Source organism: Bubalus kerabau, chromosome 14 (assembly GCF_029407905.1).
Source record: "Bubalus kerabau isolate K-KA32 ecotype Philippines breed swamp buffalo chromosome 14, PCC_UOA_SB_1v2, whole genome shotgun sequence".
Classification (NCBI taxonomy): domain Eukaryota; kingdom Metazoa; phylum Chordata; class Mammalia; order Artiodactyla; family Bovidae; genus Bubalus; species Bubalus kerabau.
In genome coordinates, this window is record NC_073637.1 from 31,386,838 (window position 1) to 31,408,085 (window position 21,248).

The following is a 21,248-nucleotide window of genomic DNA, read 5'->3' on the forward strand; positions in this document are numbered from 1 at the left end:
GGCCTTCACCTTTTGCTCCTAGCACGACAGATTTTATGGCTAATTTCCGGCAATTTATCCTGGCAGTTTGAGGAGGAATTCCTTTGGGAATAATATGCATAATTTGCATAAATCATTCTGATAGCATGCACATCAGCATGTAGCTGCTGTCTAGGTCTGCATCTCTGCCTTCATAATCAAAACTGACTATGTTTTCACCAGCGCGAATGGGTCCTAGAATAAAAAGCTTGATTCTTTCTAATCAGCAATGTGAAAGAAGAGCTCCAAATTGAGCGTTTTCTCCCTCCTCTACATGGGAACAAATGGTTGTGTTTATGGCTTGCAGTTGAGAATCTCTCTCTCTCTCTCTCTCTCACACACACACACACACTCACTCACACAGAGCCCAGTTTCTTAGTGTTCCGTATAGCTCTGAAATGTAGAATGACTAATTATTAGATGATAGAAGCAGGCCACTCAGGGAGGGCTTGCATCAGCCAAACAAATAAAAATAAATGCTATTTCCCGAATATTGAAATCTATGCACAGCTTGCATGGGGATATCTAACAGCTTTCGGGACCTTCTCCCAGGAGGTTTTTCCCTAAGCATGCATTTGTCTAAAGAAATGAGGCTGCGGTCCGCTCTGTGTGGCCAGTGTGGTGATTCGATGTGACGCACAGTGAGACCGTGCATATTCTTTTAGACTGCCTTCGTTATTATAATCAGGCAGAGTCAAATCGGTTTGTTGGTGATGAGGCCAGAAAAGAACTTTGGTTTTGGAACGGGGACTCTACTGCAGATAGCCACAAGGCACCTGACACGACGGATTTCAGCTGGCAGGACACCAGCGACCAACATTTCCATGGTGCAAAGCAAGGGTCAGCTTCCCATGCGCTGCTGCTGGCTCTTGCTGAATCAACAGCAGCACAGCATCATTTTAGCTTGTGGTGTGAAATGGTAGCTGACATATGCAGCAGAGCTGGGCACCCACCCGGTCCAGTAGGGGTGCGGGAGGGAGAAATAGAAAAGCACGGTAATTGCGGGCTGGCCGCTGTGACGGGGCAAGCATTGAACGGTCCGAATAACACGGTCAAATCCCATTGGCTGACGTGCTCTGGGGGAAGCGTGGCAGCTTGCGGCCACCACACGATCACAAATGACAATCGGGCAAGCGTATCTTAGGCGGAAGTTAATCACAATAATGGAGCCCAAAGTGTGGCTTAGCGGTTGGATCGCAAATGACAAATCTGTTTTACCTTCCAGTACCAGTTATGTGCATGAGATGAGGCTGGCTCTGGGTCTGAGCGGTCATGCGATCATCATCAGAGGACACAAGTCATGAACATTATTATCCTCAGAGGAGAGGGGGGCTTCCATGGCTCTGCGTCACAAGGTACAGACACAAAAGCCATAGCCTCGCTATGGGCCCCAGGAAGAACAGGGGCAGGGGTATACGTTGAGAAGAAGGAAAACTGCACAATGAAGAAAAAAAAATTGCAGCCTCGACTTGTAGTTGTCATAGTTGAGCAGACACCAGCCAGTGCCACTGACAGACCAGCTGGGCCTTGGGAGGCCTTCCATGCCGCACCAGGAGGTGGAGTAAATTATCCTACACGCCAGAGCAACATCTGTTTCTGTGCTAGTGCCGAACAAACAAGGCAATTGAAAACATACCAAGGGATAACCAAGCAACAGATGAACATGACCCTCATTTTTTCCCCCTTCTCACACTCGAGGTGCTAAACTTCATTGTGCAAGCACTCCATGAAAGAGGGGCCAGGTTGGTTTGAGAAGGTGTTGTCAGAGAGAGTTTACATATTGCCAAAATGGAAAGAAAAGCCTGATAGTATTGTTATTCTTAGAATCTTCCTTCCCCCCTTCTATCTTCATTTCTTTTATACCAAAGCTAGCACTCAGTTCTCAATTCGCTCTAGAATTTAAAAAAAAAAAAAACTTTCCATACACTTATAAATATTCAGTCTTTAAACCTAATTTGCTATACTTAGTTCACATGCCTTCAAGCATTTGTCTTCCAATTTCCACTGAATAAATGCGTACTAATGAGAACTAGAGCAAGCTGCTGAGGCAAAGCTGGGTGACTTGGGTCTGGCCTGCCACCAGCTTGTGATAGGCGGGCAAATTGAGTTAAAATGAAAAGTCTTGTCAGCTGAAATTCAACATGGTAGCCAAACAGCAAGCTGTCAATCATTCCAGCCAAAACAAGGGACTGCAGGTAATAAAAGGTCATCGTGATCATTAGTGCACTTGGCTTTCATAGGCAAGTTAATTTTAATTAAATGTGATCTCTATCTGTAAATGTTTTATAAAACTTATTGTGCATAATGGGTTGTTAATTTATACCTACATTTAGCAGGTAATAGGACCCTCTACTTATTAAACGCACTGTAGAGAAATGGCTATCAAGAATGCAAATATTTGGAGGATCATTTATCCCAGCCACTGCAAGGTGCCAAAAATTGCAATTGTGAATACAATAAGGCTGCTGATGTTTTATGAAGAACTGAGTTTTACTGACCAGTATCCCCAGGAAATTAGACTGCAGAATTCCCACAATGAACTTGCAATTCTGAGCCTGCCCTGGTTCCTTCACTTGACTAGGAGAGATTTGTTTCTATTTGTAGGATATAAAAATATTCTGATTAAGTATCTTTTCTAAGCAAAAAGCTGAGGAGTATGTTGAGCTAAGAAGCGTCACAATGTGACTGGGAAAGAAAATGGTAAAGAAAAAGAAATGCAGGTAGAAAAAGATATATACACTTTCTCTTCTGCCCTCAGATCTCAATTCTGGCTGTAATAATTGACAGATGATTCTCATTTGCAGATTTAAAGCACTGAAGCTGCTTATGACAATCAATAATGCATGTTACTATGCAAACACAAACAAGCACATCCAAGTTTCTGCCTCACACTTAGGCCATGTCTGGATGTGTGGAATGAATGTACTGTGACATGGCCAGGCTGTTAATTTGGGTCATCTTAATGATGGTGCAGACTGTCACACCATCTGATTAGCCATGGTGATCGGTGGATAGCAATGATGGCTGGAGTGAAATAACAGCCAGCCTCTGCTGAAATGGGCTGGGATGGTCTTTAGAAAGAAGGTAGACAGGAAAGGGGATGAGGGGCTCTGCAGATAGTGCTCTAGAAGACTGAGAAATGGAGTGAGGCTACAGATGTGCGTGCCAGTTTTTATGTAACTGCCTTCAAGACAGGTGAGAAGCTATTGAATAAATAAGACACTATCATCATCAGATAATCTGAAGCCAAATAACTACTTTTTGGCTCAACAATTGTGTATTTTAAGTAAAGTTAAAAATAAATCTAAATCAGTACGCATGCCTACTTTCACTCTGCACTGCAGACATAGCTTTCGGTTCACTGCTAAAACACAGAAATGTAAATTCAACATTCATAGAGTCAATAAATAGACTACTGAGGTCCTTCTCTGCTCAGGACACTGGGCCACTGCTGTTGGTGGAAAAGAGAACAGAGATTATGGATGCTCCCCAGGGTCCTACTGAAGATACTGTTAAATTTCTGATTGGATAACTCCAATGATGGCATTCCGAAAGTCCATTTAGTTAGCAAGTTATTTTCCGTATTGGCTGAAATTTTCCTCCCTTTAGAAAACACAAAGGCAAAAAATTTTGAATCTTTCTTCTATATAACAGCCCTTTAAAAAATATTTAAAGACAGCGATCATGTCATTTTTGACTTGTACGTCAGACATGATAACGGCCTTTAGTCTTTAACTCAATTAGTCAATGTGCCTCTTAAAATGTGGCAGAGCTGGGTGTGCTATTTCAGCTGGGAAAGTAGACAGGAACTACTTTGTCTGCCCTAGATACCACACTTCTATTAATATTCTGTTGGATGCATACAAACAACAGGTTTTTGAAGTAATAATGCCACGGACTTGTGTTAAGCTTTCTGATGTCCCAGAAGTATCGTATCGGCTCTGATAGCGTGCTTACAATCACCTCAGGTGATTTAAAAAAAAAAAAATACTCCATCTCAGGCCAATGGTGTCAGAACCACTGCATTAGGAAAACCTTTACATTCATTGTTTTGAACCTTGGTTGCACATTTAGTCCCCTTGAGAGCTTGTAAAGCCATCGGTCTGTACTCTCAGACCATTGAAATCAGAACCTTTGAGGGTGGGACCAGGTGTGAGTACTTTTTTAAGCTCCGCAGATGATTCCAAAAGCAGCAGCACATGGGATCTTGGTTCCCCAACCAGGGATCATACCCATACCCCCTGTCTTCAAAACACAGAGTGTTAACCACTAGACCACCAGGAAAGTTCCTGAGAACTATGACTCTGAACCTAAACCCTCCTCTGCTGGGCCACTCATCTCTTTCCTTATCCTATTCTTACGCAGTTGATGTTTGGACCTATGTACAATAATCTGCATTCTCTTTACATTTCCCTTTCAATCCTTGCAACACCTGTTTCCAGCATTCATTATATTATCTAGCCCTCTTTGCTTTGTGCCGAGTCAAAAACTTGATAAATATCTAAACCTGTATTTTTCACTTTTTTTAACCACTGTCTCCTTATGTTACTTATAAAAATTCCATCAATTATTTCTGGTATACACCTTGTGGGAGATGCCTCTCTCCTCTCCTCCAGTTGGAGATTTCTAACATGAGTAGAATTTGTACCTCCTGTATAGCCCTGCTGGAAGAGAGGACTTTGTTAAATTTTATTATTGCTGTTTGAATTATAGACACTCTTAATTCTTAAAATACACAATTTTTTAAAATAATGAATGAGCTTTTTCAAAATAACACCCAAAGTTATGACAAACATAATACATCACACTAAGATGTTAATAGTGAGGCAGACTGTGCGTGTGTGAGGTATGTGGGTATTGTCTTTGTAACTATTCCGCAAATCTGAAACTATTCTAAAATAAAAAATTTATTTTTATTAGGAAAAAACCACAAAATTATAATGTGAACCTCTAACCCCAACCTTATCCTCAAACCCAACTGCATTTGAGAATTCATGATATATATCCTTGTGAAATATAATGGTCAGGGTCTTGGTACATTTCTAGAGTATTTTTCCCTGAGTTGACAATGTTTATGGATTGGCGTTGAAATTAGGTAGACCTGACATCAATTTCAGGCTCTGCCACTATCTAGTTGTATGATTTAGATCGGTTAATGAATTTTTCTGCACCTTGTTATCCAACAATTAATTAAGATAATATACTTGAGTATTAGATAAGTTTACTTGAGTTTACTTACATGTATATAAGTAAGTTAATACTTGATGAAGTAAGCTAATAAGTCTGCTGCATAATAAAATAATAATTATTAATATTGTTATTCATACTGTCTCATCCTGAAATTAAGAATATAGTTAACTCTATCACCTTCTAGCTCACATTTTCTGGTCTCTTCTATGTGCACATCACAGCTGGCTTTGATGAATCAAGATACAAAGAACTCCTCTCCCCTCTTTGTTTGGACAAATTAAAAGAAAAAAAAAAAAAAAAAAAAAACTCCTTTTGGGACTTCCCTGGTAGTCCAGTGGTCAAGAATCTGTCTTGCAATGTAGAGGACATGGGTTTGATCCCTGGTTGGGGAACTAAGATTCCACAGGCAAGTAACCCATGCACCACGGCTACTGCACACGAGTGCCACAAGGAACGAGCTCGCGTGACACAACTAAGACCCTGTGCAGCAAATAACTAAATAAATTAAAATATTTTTTTAAAAACTCCCTTCCCTTTGCATGTTCTACTAATATAAAAGTTTTCCTTCCTGGTTTAAAAATAAATTAGCATTCCTTTTATCCTTGTGATCTTTTTTCTTACAATAATAAAAATTCAAGATATCTATCTTTAAAGAAATTATACTTAGAATACATAAAACTCTTTTCTTAAGGAGATGAGATGCATATACACTCAGTCCAGGAAGTGCACTGTAAATATTTAATTCTGTAAATCTTGCCTTTCAGCTTAGAGTTCACACCCTTCTGATAGAGACACCCATGATACAGTTATGACTAGATGCAGAGGTCATCTGTTCTGGGACAGTTCATATTAAAGAAATTGCTTCGATTTGCATTAAACAGTCATCTGGAAAAAGAAAAAAAAATGGACCCGATTTTCTAGAAGATTCAATTCTGGTAATGAGCAACACTGGCCTCTGCTGGTACCTGAGGCTGTGATGAACAAAGTCTACCTTCTAGATGGCTGAAGGTGCTGTCTGTACTCAGGTGGATCTCCAGGCATTTGGGGTTGGTGGTGGTCCATTCATTGATGATAAGTGAATGATGAGGTCTCTACTCTAGTGATAGACTTTAATGGCTCCAGTTATAGCTCTGGAACTTGCCGTTTCTTCTGCTCGAATAAATTTAAACTTGCCTGTTCTAATGTTGTTGTTCAGTCGCTAAGTCATTTCCAACTCTTTGGGACCCTATAAACTATAGACTACCATGCTCCTCTGTCCATGCTGCTTTCCAGGCAAGAAAAATGGAGTGGGTTGCCATTTCCTCCTCCAGGGGATCTTCCTGACCCAGGTATCAAACCCACAATTCCTGCATTGGAAGGCAGATTCTTTACTACTGAGTCACCTGGAAAGCCCTGTCAGCTCTAATAGCACAATTTTAAAACAATCTTTTCTTTGAATAGTGAGAAGTTGAGAGTAAAAAGAGAGCTGATTAATTTAAACTAAATTGTACTGGATACAAACACATATTCCTTAAAGTTTATTGCTTTATTTCCCGGTATATATCATCTGCTTCATAAAATGCAATATAAATTACTTGAATTTATGGGAAATGCAACCTTGATCTTCATACAAACCATAAATCTTCTACCCAGAAAATACTGTAGATCCATGTGAAAACAACTACCCAGAACTTGATGCAAATTTTGTGCATTTGAAGAAAGGGTATTAGCCGCTCATTCAGGTCTGATTCTTTGTGACCCCATGGACTATAGCCGCCAGGCTCCTCTGTCCATGGGATTCTCCAGGCAAGAATACTGGAGTGGGTAGCTATTCCCTTCTCCAGGTGGCGTTCCCGACCCAGGGATCAAACTCAGGTCTCCTGCATTGCAGGCAAATTCTTAACCATCTAAGTTACCAGGGAAGCCCCATTTGTGCATTTGGTCCCCAGTAATTCTGAAAAAGAAAAATATAACAATGTTCGTATTTTAATAATGCTGGGGTTATTTTCCTTCTCCAAGCAAATATAAAATTACTTTGATAATGTATGCTAAAAACAGCATGACTGAATAAGCTAGCCAACTGTCACTACAAGGCAAGCTTCCTGCTATTGCCTCTGATGGGCCTTATCCTAACCAGGGGGAACAATCGCTCAAACACTTGGACCAGTCTTTTTAATGTCAACCGGTGGTCAACACCGATCAAGACCTGTAGGGCCTCTACTCTCAGAAGTTCCCATCAAAGAACCTGGAACATATTTTAAAAATATGAAAAAAATGTAGACTAATGTGGGCTAAAATACTTGTTACATTGTCAAAGGAGTGAAACAACAAACATCTTTGTCCAAAGGGACCTGGAATAGAGTGTAAAGAAAGCTACAGGATGAAAGGTCAATACAGGAAAAAAAAAAAAAAAAAACAGAATAATTTGCTGATGAGGAATTTAACTTTGGGAATTAAAATTTATTCACATGATGACAGTCATCTTATCAAAACTGGGAAAGGAGAATCCACTGTCATCAAATGCTCATTGTTACTGGCACACAGACCTACATAGATGTTTAAAAGCAACTTAGTCACTTCTGACTTCAAACATATCTGAAAGGGTGACCACACATATCTCGTGAATCTTTTATAAAACAGTGACTCTTTTATAAAACATGGACATTTCACATGAAGTAATCTGTAGTTGTAGCCTGCTCTTTTCCCTCCATCACTCCCTCCTTTTCTTCCTTCATTTTTTTCTTCCCCAAGTATGTTTAAATCGTAAATTTCCAGGGAAAACCACTCTTACTAAGTTTTGGAGAATCATACACTGTAAACTGTATATGACATCCTAATCTCTGCCTAAAAAAGACACCATTTTGGGGGAGAATAAGTATGTTTTATACATAAACTGCCTATTTGAAACACTTTCTTTTTCAATCCCAAATACCTTTCTTGTTAAGATACTACTGCAGTGTTTGGAAAGCATTAGCACACCAACAGATGCTCAGAATCAAATGACTTAATAGGCATAAACTTTTTTTTTTCCAAATAATTGCAAAGCTTTGGTTTAGCCTTTTGCATACCTTACATAGTTAATTACCTAGGCCTTAATGTTTACATGCAATGAGAGCATCTACAGCTATAAACTACATAATTTATAATTGATGTAAATGGGTGTTATTATGTCAATTAGGCAGCTGTGTCCTCCACCTCTTGGTAAACAGCTTTGAGTGATAAACTGAGTTTGCAGAGAGGTACCTTCTTTTCTTCATAACAGATAAAAATAAATTACCAAGGTAGACCAGGCTGTCCAATTGTTCTCTGGTGAGGTAGATGGAAAATCCGGGCCCTTTCTTTTGACCTGTTGACTGCAGTAAATGGTCAATTTCGTCACGCAGCACGGCCATAGCTTTCGGGTTCTGTAGAAGGTAATACATTGCCCAGAACATGGTTGGAACAGTGTTTGTCACAGAGGCCCAGAGCAAGCCTAAATGATGTGCTGGGAGAAAATAAGTGAAAAGGAAGATTAATAGCGTTTATTACACTGATTAGATTTGCAGTGTGCTAATTAAAAGATGTTAGGACACAGACCCAGCCAAGGATCAGTGCATGCTAATGAGGACCAATAGGCTTCTGAAGTCTAATTTTCTGCTTAATGAGAATAGTTTAAAATGTAATGTGTGTGTGGTGGGGGAGGGGAGAAGGGAGAAGAGATAAGGGGAGTAAATGCAGCTTAGTTATACGCTTTCTCATTATCACCATTAAGTATCTTGCATTACCATCTCAGCCAAAAAAAAAAAAAAATCAATTATCACAAAGGGTTGTTTCAGAGTAAAACATTTTATCATTAGCCAATTAGAAAGAGCATAAAAATTCTCAAGGTCGCCATTTTGTCTTTTTATTTCAAAGGTCTATTGTAAATTATTTTATTTTAGACAAGTTATCATTCAGAAGTTTCTTACCTCCTATTTCAGTGTCCTTGGGCGTATAGTATTTCTCCAGGATATCATTCCTTCTTTGAACAACTTCAGACATTCCTTGTAACTTAGCTAAGCTTTCTATTGTCAAGTCTTTTATAAGTTTAGTTCGAATAGACTTGATGTTTCCTAGAAGCTCAATGGGTATGCCTGATGCTAAACGTGTGAATTTTTCATCAAATTTTAAAAAATCATCTTTTAATTCAGTAATAAATGTTTTCTTATCATCAGCAAGAACATTTCCATATATGGTTGTAAATGTCATTTCGAATATTACTGAGTTGCAGAATGGCAACAAATATTCCGTGCTCCAGCTTGTGGTTTTTAAAAGTTGGGGTTCAAAAACTTGTTTCATATTCTGCATTGTGCTTTCCATCAGTATGTCCAAATGCTTCCCTTGTAAAAATTGATAGGTACTATGAATCTCGTCGATGAGGTCAGAATCTGTTATCATCTTTTTGATAGAAAATACTCTCTTTAAGAATTTATTAGTAAATATTTGAAAACTTAATTTTTGATTTTTTGCCACTGACGTGTAGTGGAAAGGATCCAGGATAAATGTTATGTACTTTCCTAAAAGAAATAAATGAGAATATGAATTCATGTGGCCATACAACAAAAGAAAACAAGATATCTGAAATTTGAGAATATCCTACTCAAAATTAGAAAGACCTTAATCAACTCATATCTCAAAAGATGCAAAGTACAATAAAAATCTATTTGATTCAAAATTCCACTACATGTTTCCTTTTAAAATGGAAGATGGTGGGAAAACCCTAGAAGTTTGAAGTTAAATATTCTGAAATTCTTAATAACTTTCAAAAAGATAGCTTATTCTTCAGATTTTTATTTTAATGAACTACCAAGATATTTAAGTTATCTTTTAAATAGTCTCAACATTCATTACTTAAACATTTCTCATATTTTTCCTCAATAATAGAATCAGAAAACAAACAATTCAAATTGGTAAAGTATATTATCTTAGCTTTGATTGAATACAATTATTTTAACTCAAATGAAGATATGACGCGAAGCAAGTACTCACAAATGAACATCTAATTCAACACTAACAAGTCACAAATACCAATGTTTTCATTTTTATAGATGAGAGTATAGTAGGTCAGGGAGATTCACTAACATGGCCAAAGTATCATACTGATTTGTGATCAAAAGAAGATTCCAAAACTAGAACCCATCCATGCAAGCTTTCATGAATTTACCCGACATTTATTGACATCCAGGTACTTGGTTGAATCTCCTTCCTCTTAAGATAAAGATGTAAAGGAACCACTGCATCATTATGGACAGTAAGAGAGCAGAGGTGGGAACACAATGTAAGAGCAGCAGGAAGTGGAACCCGATTCTGTCTGCCTGGAGTGATCAACAAGTGTTCTTTGAGGAAGTGACATTTGGCATTTTCCATATATTGGTCCAAAGTTAAGGTGCTGGTTAAAAATACAGATTCCTGCTTGATTCTGACTTAGATGGCTCTGAGATGGGACCTACAAGTCTTTCAAGTGGTTCTTATAGGAAGGCACACTAAGGAACTTGGCTGTCTGATGCAAAAGAGCTGACTCATTCGAAAAGACCCTGATGCTGGGAAAAATTGAGGGCAGGAGGAAAAGAGGGTGACAGAGGATAAGATGGTTGGATGGCATCATCAACTCAATGGCTATAAGTCTGAGCAAACTTGGGGAGATAGAAGGACAGGGAAGCCTGGCGTGCTGCAGTCCATGGGGTCGCAAAGCGTTGGACATGACTAAGTGACTAAACTGCACCACCACCAGCACCACTAAGGCACAGACTCACACTGCAGTCTAGCTCTCAAAACTGGCAGGGACCCTGGAGATTCCTGGTTGCACCCTCCCCACCCCCACCACCCCGGGCATTTACCAGTGAAACAAAGGCAGGAGAAGTTAAAGGCCAGGATTGTGTTGCCATTTTTTAGTGGCGGAGCCTAGACAAGAAAACAGTCCACACACTGTGCTTTTCCTGGTACTGTTCTGTTTCCTTCTCACTCAAAGGTTGCTTCAAGACTCCTGCTAATGAGAAGTCATATGCATTCAATACTCAATATTAGCTTTGATAAGCCTTCCTTTCCAAGAACACACATGATATTTAGTTGATCCCACAAACTGTAATGCTTATGTTACTGTCTTCTAGAAAATGATAATTAGACATGAAAGTTTGTCAGAACATCTATGTTCAGCTCTTCACGTCATCATTTCTGTGTTTGTATGTGTATGTGTGTGAACCTTTCTTAGATAAACAACTCACTTATTATTTCTGGTAACTCAAACAGCACCACAGAAATTAAATTCAATTTGGGACAAGTTTTATGACAAAGTTTTGAATAATTTTAACCTAATCCTAGAAATAGGATAAATTTTTTTTGCTTTTCAGTCTTAAGGCATAATTTAAGGTTTTAGTGTACATAAATATACATGTGCTACAACTTTTTCCCTAAAAATAAATGACTTGAATTGTATTCACTCTATTTCCCCTTGATTTAGTTAATAATGTGGGCCAATTCAGGAATGAGGGTAAAACTTGAGTGACTACTCATTCTGATCAGATCCCAAAGTTATATCTACAAAATAAACTGGATTCCCAACCCCCCAGGAGAGCAAAACTGACTCAACTGGATTTGGGCATATTTTATGACACCTGCTTTACCATAGCAGCTTAATTAAATAAAATTACCAGCATCTGCCTGACAAATAATTGAAAAAAAGAGTCAATTCTCTTATGTTGCAAAAGATATAATTTTAGACAAGGCTGTGTATTTTCACAGGTGGTGATTCATACTTTTCTCTTTTCACTAAATGAAAGGATTTTGCTACATATCTTTACAGAGTTATTTTAAATTTGTCACTAAAATTCGGAGAATGCATAAAAGGCTTAGTTTGTAAAACATAATTTTAGAGAATAGTTGGAATTTTTTGTTACCAATTGTCTGTATTCATCAAAATCTAAGAGGAAAGACAAAACTGTATTCAGTCATGGCAGTAGAAGCCACTAGTCACTGACTTATTGAAGTAGAAGTTTCATGTACTTTAGAGATTTTTATCTATAATTCATCATGAATACACATGCATTCCCTCTCTCTCCCTTTCTCTCTCTCACCTTCAAGGTGAGGAAATGGGAAGAAATTATGAGGTTAATATCAAATAAAAACAGTAAAAGCTAAATGTGGAAAACTGTGTATGATTAGCAACCAAGTATTCATTGATTTTTAATAACTGCTTATTTTTTAATAGGCAGTGTCACATAGGTTCTTTTTTTAAAAAATTACTGATCAGTTTAATGCAATTTATTTGTAGATAAAATTCTCACTCTTTCCAAGGCTCTTTACACTCCGGGATCTGTATTTTTTTTCTCAGTTCTTATTTTGATTTTCTTCAATATCAAGGCATTATGCTTTACTGACTCTCTTATCCAAATAAGATGTGGACTGCTGAGTAAGACATTTTGATTTTCTGGATTTTACTTTTCAAGTGGGTTTGGAAGTACTAATAACACTGGAGATGCTAGCTGGCTTTCCAACTTTTAATCTTCAGTATAAACAATTTAAGCTAAGTTTTCCAAAATTAATATTAATTTAAACCATCTGTCCACCATCTGCTAATGTGAGATGCAAAACCAGAGTTTCTTTGTAATCTTTAATCAGACAGTTAGGAAAACACATATACATTCATAAAATGAATTTAAATTTCTTAACAAAGGAAATTTGAAAAGTTATTCTGAAGGCCATGGATTCTTGGAGCAAAATTAACTTTCGTTCCAGTGTGCTTTTATGTAAGTGAATGCCAAGTGTCAACAGGCAACTCGTCTACTTCACAAAGATCACAAGATAGAAACAATATCTTTCGCCATGTTTTCAAAAGAGAAAGGAAAGCAATCAGCAGTTGATGTGAAATATTGATGTAAAGAATTTCAAAGAATAAATGTCAAAATGAGGCTCACTGCTGCAAAATAATATATATGTGTGTATGTATATATATATATATATATATATATATATATATAAATCATCCTTTTGAGCAGTAAATTTGAAATGGGCTCACATTTTTTAATATATTCTTTACCAAACATTTCATTGTCCTCCTTTTTTTAGGAACTGGCTCAACACAAACATATTAATTCCATCATTCCTGAATAACCTGCACATGAACTATTACTAACCTAAGAGCCGTTTCACTTCCTGCAAAATTACTTCTTTTAGGAAGGTGAAGCAATGTAATGATAAGTATGTCACTAAATGTTAAAAAAAAGTCATTCACTCTGATGTCTTGAAGTTTGATATCTGGATCATTATAACTTGAATTTTGATGTTTGCATCTCAGATATTTGGTGCTGGTACAGGAAGACCTCCAAGGGAATTCAGAACAACCATTTGACTATTTGGAATAGAAATGTCTAGTGAATAAATATGAGATAAACTAGAATCTTATAGAAATTTTCCATAACTATCACCTTTTAATCTCCACATATACCTGGCTCTCCATTTTAAAATCTCCAGCTGAAAATGTTCATTGGAAGAGTGGACTATGAGCCAACTTTTTATTTGGTAAGGATGACCACATTATCCTCCCACTCTTATTAGGGAGATTTCGCTAGCTGTTGACAATGATGTACAGTGGTGCTTCGCTGCGATGACATCCAGGGAAAACGATTCCGCTGCACCACCACACAAAACCAATTAGAGAACTATTTTCTGCGACAGGTCACGAATTTACGTGGTTTCCCATGAAAAGATGTACCTTTTAATTTCTTTATTAAGATGACATTCGTGTCCCTTGAGACTTTTGGGGATGACAATCATTCGCTCATCACGAGAGAACACATACTCAGTGAAATCACATCACGGGACAAAGGTGGGAGACACTGTTTCCCATTTCACATTTTCCAAATGAGCTACTTTGCCAACTGATCATTAGAGGCACGTACATGAAAAGGATTTCTTGACAGGAATTTATTCAAACTCTAGGAAGAAGCCAAAGGAAGTAGTAGTATGTATTCAACTCTGGTTGTCTGTGGTGGAGTTTAAAAACATAACCATGGTCAATAGATATTAGAAATTCAGCAAGTGTTTCAGTATTTAAGATGAAGATATCAAGTGTCAGCAGAAATTTGTTATTTTCTGAAAAGTGAATAAAATTATTCCAATCTGCCTTAAAGTTTCTGCTTAATCATCTGAGGTTATTTTTGTAGAATGTATTAGGAAAACTGAAAATGTCAATAATTTGTTGTATCTACTCATAAGGTTTACTTTTTAAAGTTAAAAGTGACTTTTTAAAATTTAATTTTTGTTTTATATTGGAGTATAGTTAATTTACAATGTTGTGTTAGCTTCAGGTGTGCATTTAAGAGATTCAGTTATACATATATCCATTCTTTTTCAGACTGAGTTCCCTGTGCTATACAGAAGGTCCCTGTGGATTATCTATTTTATATATAGTAGTGTGTATATGCAAATCCCAAACTCCCAATTTATCCTTCCCCAAGAATTATTTTTTTAAGTGAAGAATATAGTTTTGTATTATGAAGCCAAGTCATGTCCAGCTCTTTGCAATCCCATGGACTGTAGCCAGGCAGACTCCTCTATCCATGGAATTTTCCAGCCAAGAATACTGGAGTGAATTGTATTCCCTTCTCCAGGGGATCTTCCAGACCCAGGGATTGAACCTGGGTCTCCTGCATTGCAGGCTGATTCTTTACTGTCTGAGCCACCAGGGGAGCCCTATATAGAGAGGTATGTATATGTTAATCCCAAACTCCTAATTTATCCCTCCCCAAGAATTACTTTTTCTAAGTGAAGAAATACGAAATGCAATATGAAACGAATAGTTCACTTAGGCTAGAAGCCCCAACTATGGCCTTTATTTGTGTTATAGTATTTCATCAGCTCTAAGGTATTAAGAATTTCCTCATCAAATATTTATTGTGAATCAATCAGTGCTGAGCTGTGAACTAAATGTGGGCAAGAGAGGAGTTAGATAATAATGAAGGGAAATAGATATTGTGAATTAACAATATAGTCACAATTTATTAAATGCTTTGATGGAAGAGATACTAAGAGTGATTTGAGAAGAGGCATCAGACATAACATGGGGAGGTGGTAAGGATCACTGTAAAACACCAGTGCATCTGACAGGTATGTGGGGATCTAAGGGAGATCATACCTGTCGTCTTCAATTTTCTTGGGAAAGAAACTGAAAGTTATCAGAGCCCAGTGACAGGGAGCTGGAACAGAGCCTCCTATCTGCACACTCAACCAGAAGTAGAAGGGCAGAGGAGTGTAGACCATCTAGTATGTAGAGATCAGTCTCCCAGACATACACGGGACAAACAAAAGCAAGAAAAGGAATGGCTAGCCCAGGAGATAAGCTGATGGTGGAAAACTGTGAGCAAACACGCTACCATAAATTTCTTCGCTCTTTCTACATGTGCTCCTTTGCAACTCTGCCACTCTGCCCAGGAAGAAGTGGAGGTCTCTTTTCTTAGCCTTGAGTCTGGGTTGCTCTGAGACCTGCTCACACTAACAGAATGTGGTGGAAGCAAGGTTCTATGACATCTGAGCCCAGGCCTCGAGAAGCCTTGCAGCTTTCTTCTAATCCTCTTGAAATATCAGCTGCCACATAAGGACATCATCTTGAGGATGAAACATCATGAGGACAAGGAGGTCCTAATTGGCATGTGATGAGGTCATCTTGGGACATTTAGCCACAGTCAGTCAAATGGCTCAAGCCACACAAGTGGGCCTGGGCAAGACCAGTTGTTGTTTCAAGGCATTACATTTGGGGGAGGTTTGTTATGCAGCCAGAGATCGCTAACACAGCTGGAGAGCTTGGGCCTTAAAGGAAGATGATTTGAGAACATTCCAGCTTCTCCTATCAGCACCATGATGTTGGACTATGTAGTAATCCTTCTGTGTATATTTTTTCTTGTTTTGTAAACATCTTGAAGTTAGAATCATAAAAAATATTTTTAAGTTAAAAATATTTTCTGGGCTTCCCTGGTGGTCCAGTGGTTAAAACTCCCTGCTTCCAATGCAAGAGGCATGGGATCAATCTCTGGTCAGGGAAGTTCTGCATGCCACATGGCATGCTGCCCCCCTGCCTCCAAAATGTGGGCTTCCCTGGTGGCTCAGTGGTAAAGAATTTGCCTGCCAATGCAGGAGACGCAGGTTTGATCCCTGGTCTAGGAAGACCCCACATGCTGCAGGACAACTAAGTCCGTGGGCCGCAACTCCTGAGCCTGTGCTCTCGAGCCCAGGAGCCGCTACTACTGAAGCCCGCATGCCCTAGAGCCTGTGATCCTCAACAAGAGAAGCCACCGCAATGAGACGCCCATGCAGTGCAACTAGAGAGTACTCCCCACTCCCCACAACTAGAGAAAAGCCCAGCACAGCCAAATAAATAAATAATTTTAAAAGGTGCATCCTGATCTGTGGGTGCTTGGGGCTCAGGGGAAAGGGACGAGAAGTGAATAGGGGAAATGCAGGGGATTTTTTAGGCCAGTGAAACTACTCTTGTGACACCATGTTGACGGATACATGACATGATGCATTTTGGAACAGGACCCACAGAGGAACAGGACAAACCCAAGGAACTGGACAACACAAGGAGTGGACTGCAGAGCAAACCACAGACTTGATGATGTATCCACATTGGCGCATCAGTTACCACAAGTGTGCCACACTAGCATAAGATGTTCATAACAGGGGGAGTTATGACCAGGGAGAAGAGGGCATATATGGGAACTGTCTGTATTGTCTGATCAATTGTCTCTAAACCTAACACTGCTCCACAAAACCAAGTCCGTCAATGCATTCTGGCTTTAAAAAAAACAATGCTAAAGGCAAGCTAAACCAAACCCAATAACATGTGACAACAGGAGAGTGGTATTCCTCAGGCACTCTGAAGAGAATTCTATAATTTGTTTTTTAATGTTAGGATTACTACACTCAAAAACAGTTTTCTTTTGTATTGCTCTACAAGTAAAGTAATATACAAATAATCTAATTTTGCCTAGAGAAAAATATAACGACATTAAAGAACAGGTGAGACATTATAAGTAAGGAACTTAAAAGAAATGTTATTTACCTCCAAGGAGAAGAGTGAAAATGTCACCATACTGCTTTTGAAGAGAAGTCATGAAACCCAGAGGATCTTTTTGTAATTCCAGGGCTTGTCCAAAGTAAGGAAGCCAGCCTTTTATCAATGGAGGCTCACCACGTCTCCTATAGGAAAAAAAAGAAAGAAAGAAAATAAAAGAAAAAATTAAATCATTCTTATTTTAACACCCATGGGTCATTTATCCAGTCTAGAAGTAGACTGGAAGAACTTCACAGTTTGTTTGTTTTTTTTTCCAATTCTTTTATTCGGTGAATGCTAAGTCACTTCAGTCATGTCCGATGCTTTGTGACCCTATGGACTGTAGCCCTCCAGGCTCCTCTGTCAATGGGATTCTCCAGGTAAGACCACTGGAGTGGCTTGCCATTTCTTCCTCCTGGGGATCTTGCCAATCCATGGATAGAACCTGTCTCTTATGTCTCCTGCATTGGCAGGCGGGTTCTTTACCACTAGTACCACTTGGGAAGCCCTTTATTCAGTGATTCTTATATAATCTTAGACATGTATTTATTGAGCCCCTTCATGTGTGTGGCTCTGGGGCAGACAGTTCAATTTACAGTTTTTGGTGAGCAACACTTGTGAGAAATTGTGTCTTGTGAGACTCAATTGGCTGAAATGACAGACACATTCAGTAAACATTTTGTGTGTGAGCGCTCCTGCTGTGCTTCTGGGAGTTAGATGTCAGGTAGTTTAGTTGCCAAAGCAAAGCTCTTTGTTATCAGATGTCAATTAGACTGGAATTAAATAATTAGAAGAGGGGCAATTATTAATCTTGAAAAATCTTTTGTGTTGTTGAAAACAATAAAAACCTCAATATTATCCTATGAAAGGTTTTTTGTCATATTCTTTTATGAAGATTTTTATTCAAACTATAAACAAATAGGAATATTTATTAAGTTTTACAAGATTTTTTTAATATATGAAGTATGTTCAATGAATCATTGAAATATTATGAATTAGAAACCAAGTTTCTTCTTTTCTGACCCATAATCCTAGCAAAACTGGACTTCAAAATTTCTTCTCAGTCATTTATTTGGTGAACTCAGTCTGATTTAAAGTTAAAAAAAAAGATCCAAAGCCATTTTATCCTACAAGGGATTAAAACAAATATTCAAGAGCACTCTGATGATTCCCCATCCCATCTGTGAAGATGACTTATACTACACGCAATACAACCCATTTTGATTAATCACAAGATATTACAAGCTCAGATCTAATCAAAGACCAAGATTATGATCATACTCAGCATGGAATTTTATGTAGCTAGATTAACCCTATCAGAAGCTTTTATTTTCCTACAACTCAATACGGTAGAATTAAACTTGAAAATTTTATCTTTATAGTAATTTATAAAATACAAGCTGTTGTTTAAATACATAGAATAGGAAGACAGGGAACACAACATAGAAACGTGTGTCTTGGGGGCTTCCCTGGGGGTCCAGTGATTAAGAATCTGCCTTGCAGTACAGGGGACGCAGTTGAGGAACTAAGATTCCCCATGCCACGGAGCAACTAAGCTCGCTTGCCGCAACTACTGAGCACGATGCTCTGGAGCTCGTGCACCACAGTGAAAGATCCCACAGGACACAACGGAGATCCCATGTGCCACAACTAAGACCCTATGCAGCCAAATAAATAAGTAAATAAACAGATAAATAAAAAATTAAAAAAGCCATCACCCCCTCCCAAAAAAGGAACGTTTATCTTACTCTTCACCTCACTTCCTGTTATTTTCTTGAATGCAACTCAGCAATGGAGACTTGCTTTTTTGAGAAATATAAAAGCGTACCAAGAAAATAATGTAACAGTTAATTTTAGCTCCAAAGATTAATCAATAAGAAGACATTGCACATATGATTGGAAAGTAGGCCCCCGTTAGAAACTACCAAAGCTATTCATCAACGACTCTTTTGAAATTTGCGTGATTTAGTTCACAAAACTTCCTGTCAAAATATTAACTCTCTTCCTCGGTCTACTTTTACTCTATTATGTTTAATGTTGCTTGAATGCTGCACTGTGACAAAGATTTTGAAAGGCTTTTTGTCATATCATAATTGAATGCAACTGATTTCATCCTCTGTGCTTTGTCATCTGGTCAAAAGTCGTACATTTTCACAGGGTTTCCGAGAGGGTAAAGGATGGAGCTAGGAAATCCAGAGGAATGAACTGAAAATTCAAAGGTAGGGAAACACATTAGGAAGCCATTTTATCGCTATGAAGATGAGAGGGTCATCATTTCTTACAGCTGTGCTCATTTGGGTAGAAATAAGCCTCAAGCTATTAAATGTGTGTGTGTTAGTCACTCAGTCGTGTCCGACTCTTTGCAACCCCACGGACTGTAGCTCGCCAGGCTTCTTTGTCCATGGATTCTCCAGGCAAGAACACTGGAGTGGATTGCCATTCCCTTCTCTAGAGGAACTTTCCAACCCAAGGATTGAACCCTGGTCTCCTGCATTGCAGGCAGGTTCTTAACCATTTGAGCTACAGGAAAGTCCTATTAAATACCATGTTACAACTATGCATATTTTCAGGAAAAAAAATATAGTGCTAGTTCAACTTATGACCCATCAAAGACAGTTAACAGAAATCTGTCTTCATCACTGCATTTGTAAAAATTATTTAGGGAGGAAAGACATCATCATCACGATCCAGAAAAGCCTGTTGACACCTGGCACAGTGCAAACACTGCTATCTGTCTCTTTCATGCTCTGTGACTTTGAAAATGAAGTACCAACTGCTCACTGCTGAGTGAAGGGACAGGATGCTTAATGCTTATTGGGGATGCTCCAGTTCCAAAGCTTAAGAGGAACAAGTCCTGAAGCAATGGTGGGTCACCAACCTCTCCCCTCAAATCTACAGTCCATATCCCTCTTTTTCCCCCACTCAAATAATAAACACTCAAATACCTTCTTTACTATTTTAGAGACTACAAGATCATATTCTGTAAATTATACAACTTAAAGCTTACAAAGAATCTCAATGATTAATCCCAAGTTCTATGTAGAGAGCACAGCATCACTGCTCACAAGGTCTTCCCTACAACTTGTAGGACACATCTTAAAGTTCAGGCAAAGTGCTGGTATGCTCCAGACTTATCTGTAAGCAAACAGTGGAAAAGAATCTAAATACATAAAACAGCTATAGAATACAAAAGACATTAAAGATATTTCCCTTTGGTGAAAAATCAGGGCATAAAATTTAAAAGAGTGGACCAACAGAGAATACTTGGTTTCTAATGATACATGCAGTTCGTCTTTATGCTACACCTTCCATGAAATAAACAGGTAAACAATTTGACATCCCACACATTGTACCCCTGGACATTTAGCGCCAGCACTTTCCAAAGCAGTCTACATGTGTCAAAGTATTTTCTTCTCCATTTTTCCCATGATCATTCTAGGCTAGGAATCTCAGTTATTGAAACAACCTTCTAAGCAAGTAGGGAGCAAGCCTGATACATGCACAACAATCTAGGGAAAAAATAAAATTACATGTTGATGAAGTTTTTCTAAACAATACATTTGTATCAGGTCACCTAATATCTGGAACAGTACCTTAGTAATTTTTTAATTTTTCCTAACTAATACTTTCTTTGTGTAGGTGGTTAAATTTCAGAAACTACACAACTAAAGGGCATTGTAGTATTTGACAACAATACTGACCTTTTGAACAAATTATGCTGTTGAGCAAGGCACTTTTGAAGCTGCTCTGTTTCATGCTTCCCTGACTTATTTTGGAAACTACTTATTTGCAAAATGTCATCTGCCTCTTTGTGTCTCTTAGAACTGTATTCTTGAAACATCCTCTATCCACCATTCTTTTTTGGCTCCAATAGGGGCACCAAGATACCTAAAAATGTTCCTGCAGCTCTGAAAAGCAGAGAATCAACATGCCCTTTGGGACGTTGTGGAGAGGGAGCATCATTGCAGGGTTGTGGATGAAAGGTCCTGAGAGAGAGCGT

The 21,248-nt window shown here is 38.4% G+C and overlaps 1 protein-coding gene across 1 annotated transcript in view; it reads right to left on the reverse strand.

Moving 5' to 3' along the window:
* LOC129626725 (cytochrome P450 7B1) overlaps positions 1 to 21,248 on the reverse strand; it is a 168,759-nt gene that overhangs the window by 15,193 nt on the left and 132,318 nt on the right. The window contains exons 2-4 of the mRNA XM_055546110.1: positions 17,258 to 17,394; positions 9,135 to 9,722; positions 8,465 to 8,671 (exon numbers count right to left, since the gene is read on the reverse strand). Coding sequence (XP_055402085.1) covers positions 8,465 to 8,671; positions 9,135 to 9,722; positions 17,258 to 17,394 — 932 coding nt within the window. The remainder of the gene's footprint in view (positions 1 to 8,464; positions 8,672 to 9,134; positions 9,723 to 17,257; positions 17,395 to 21,248) is intronic.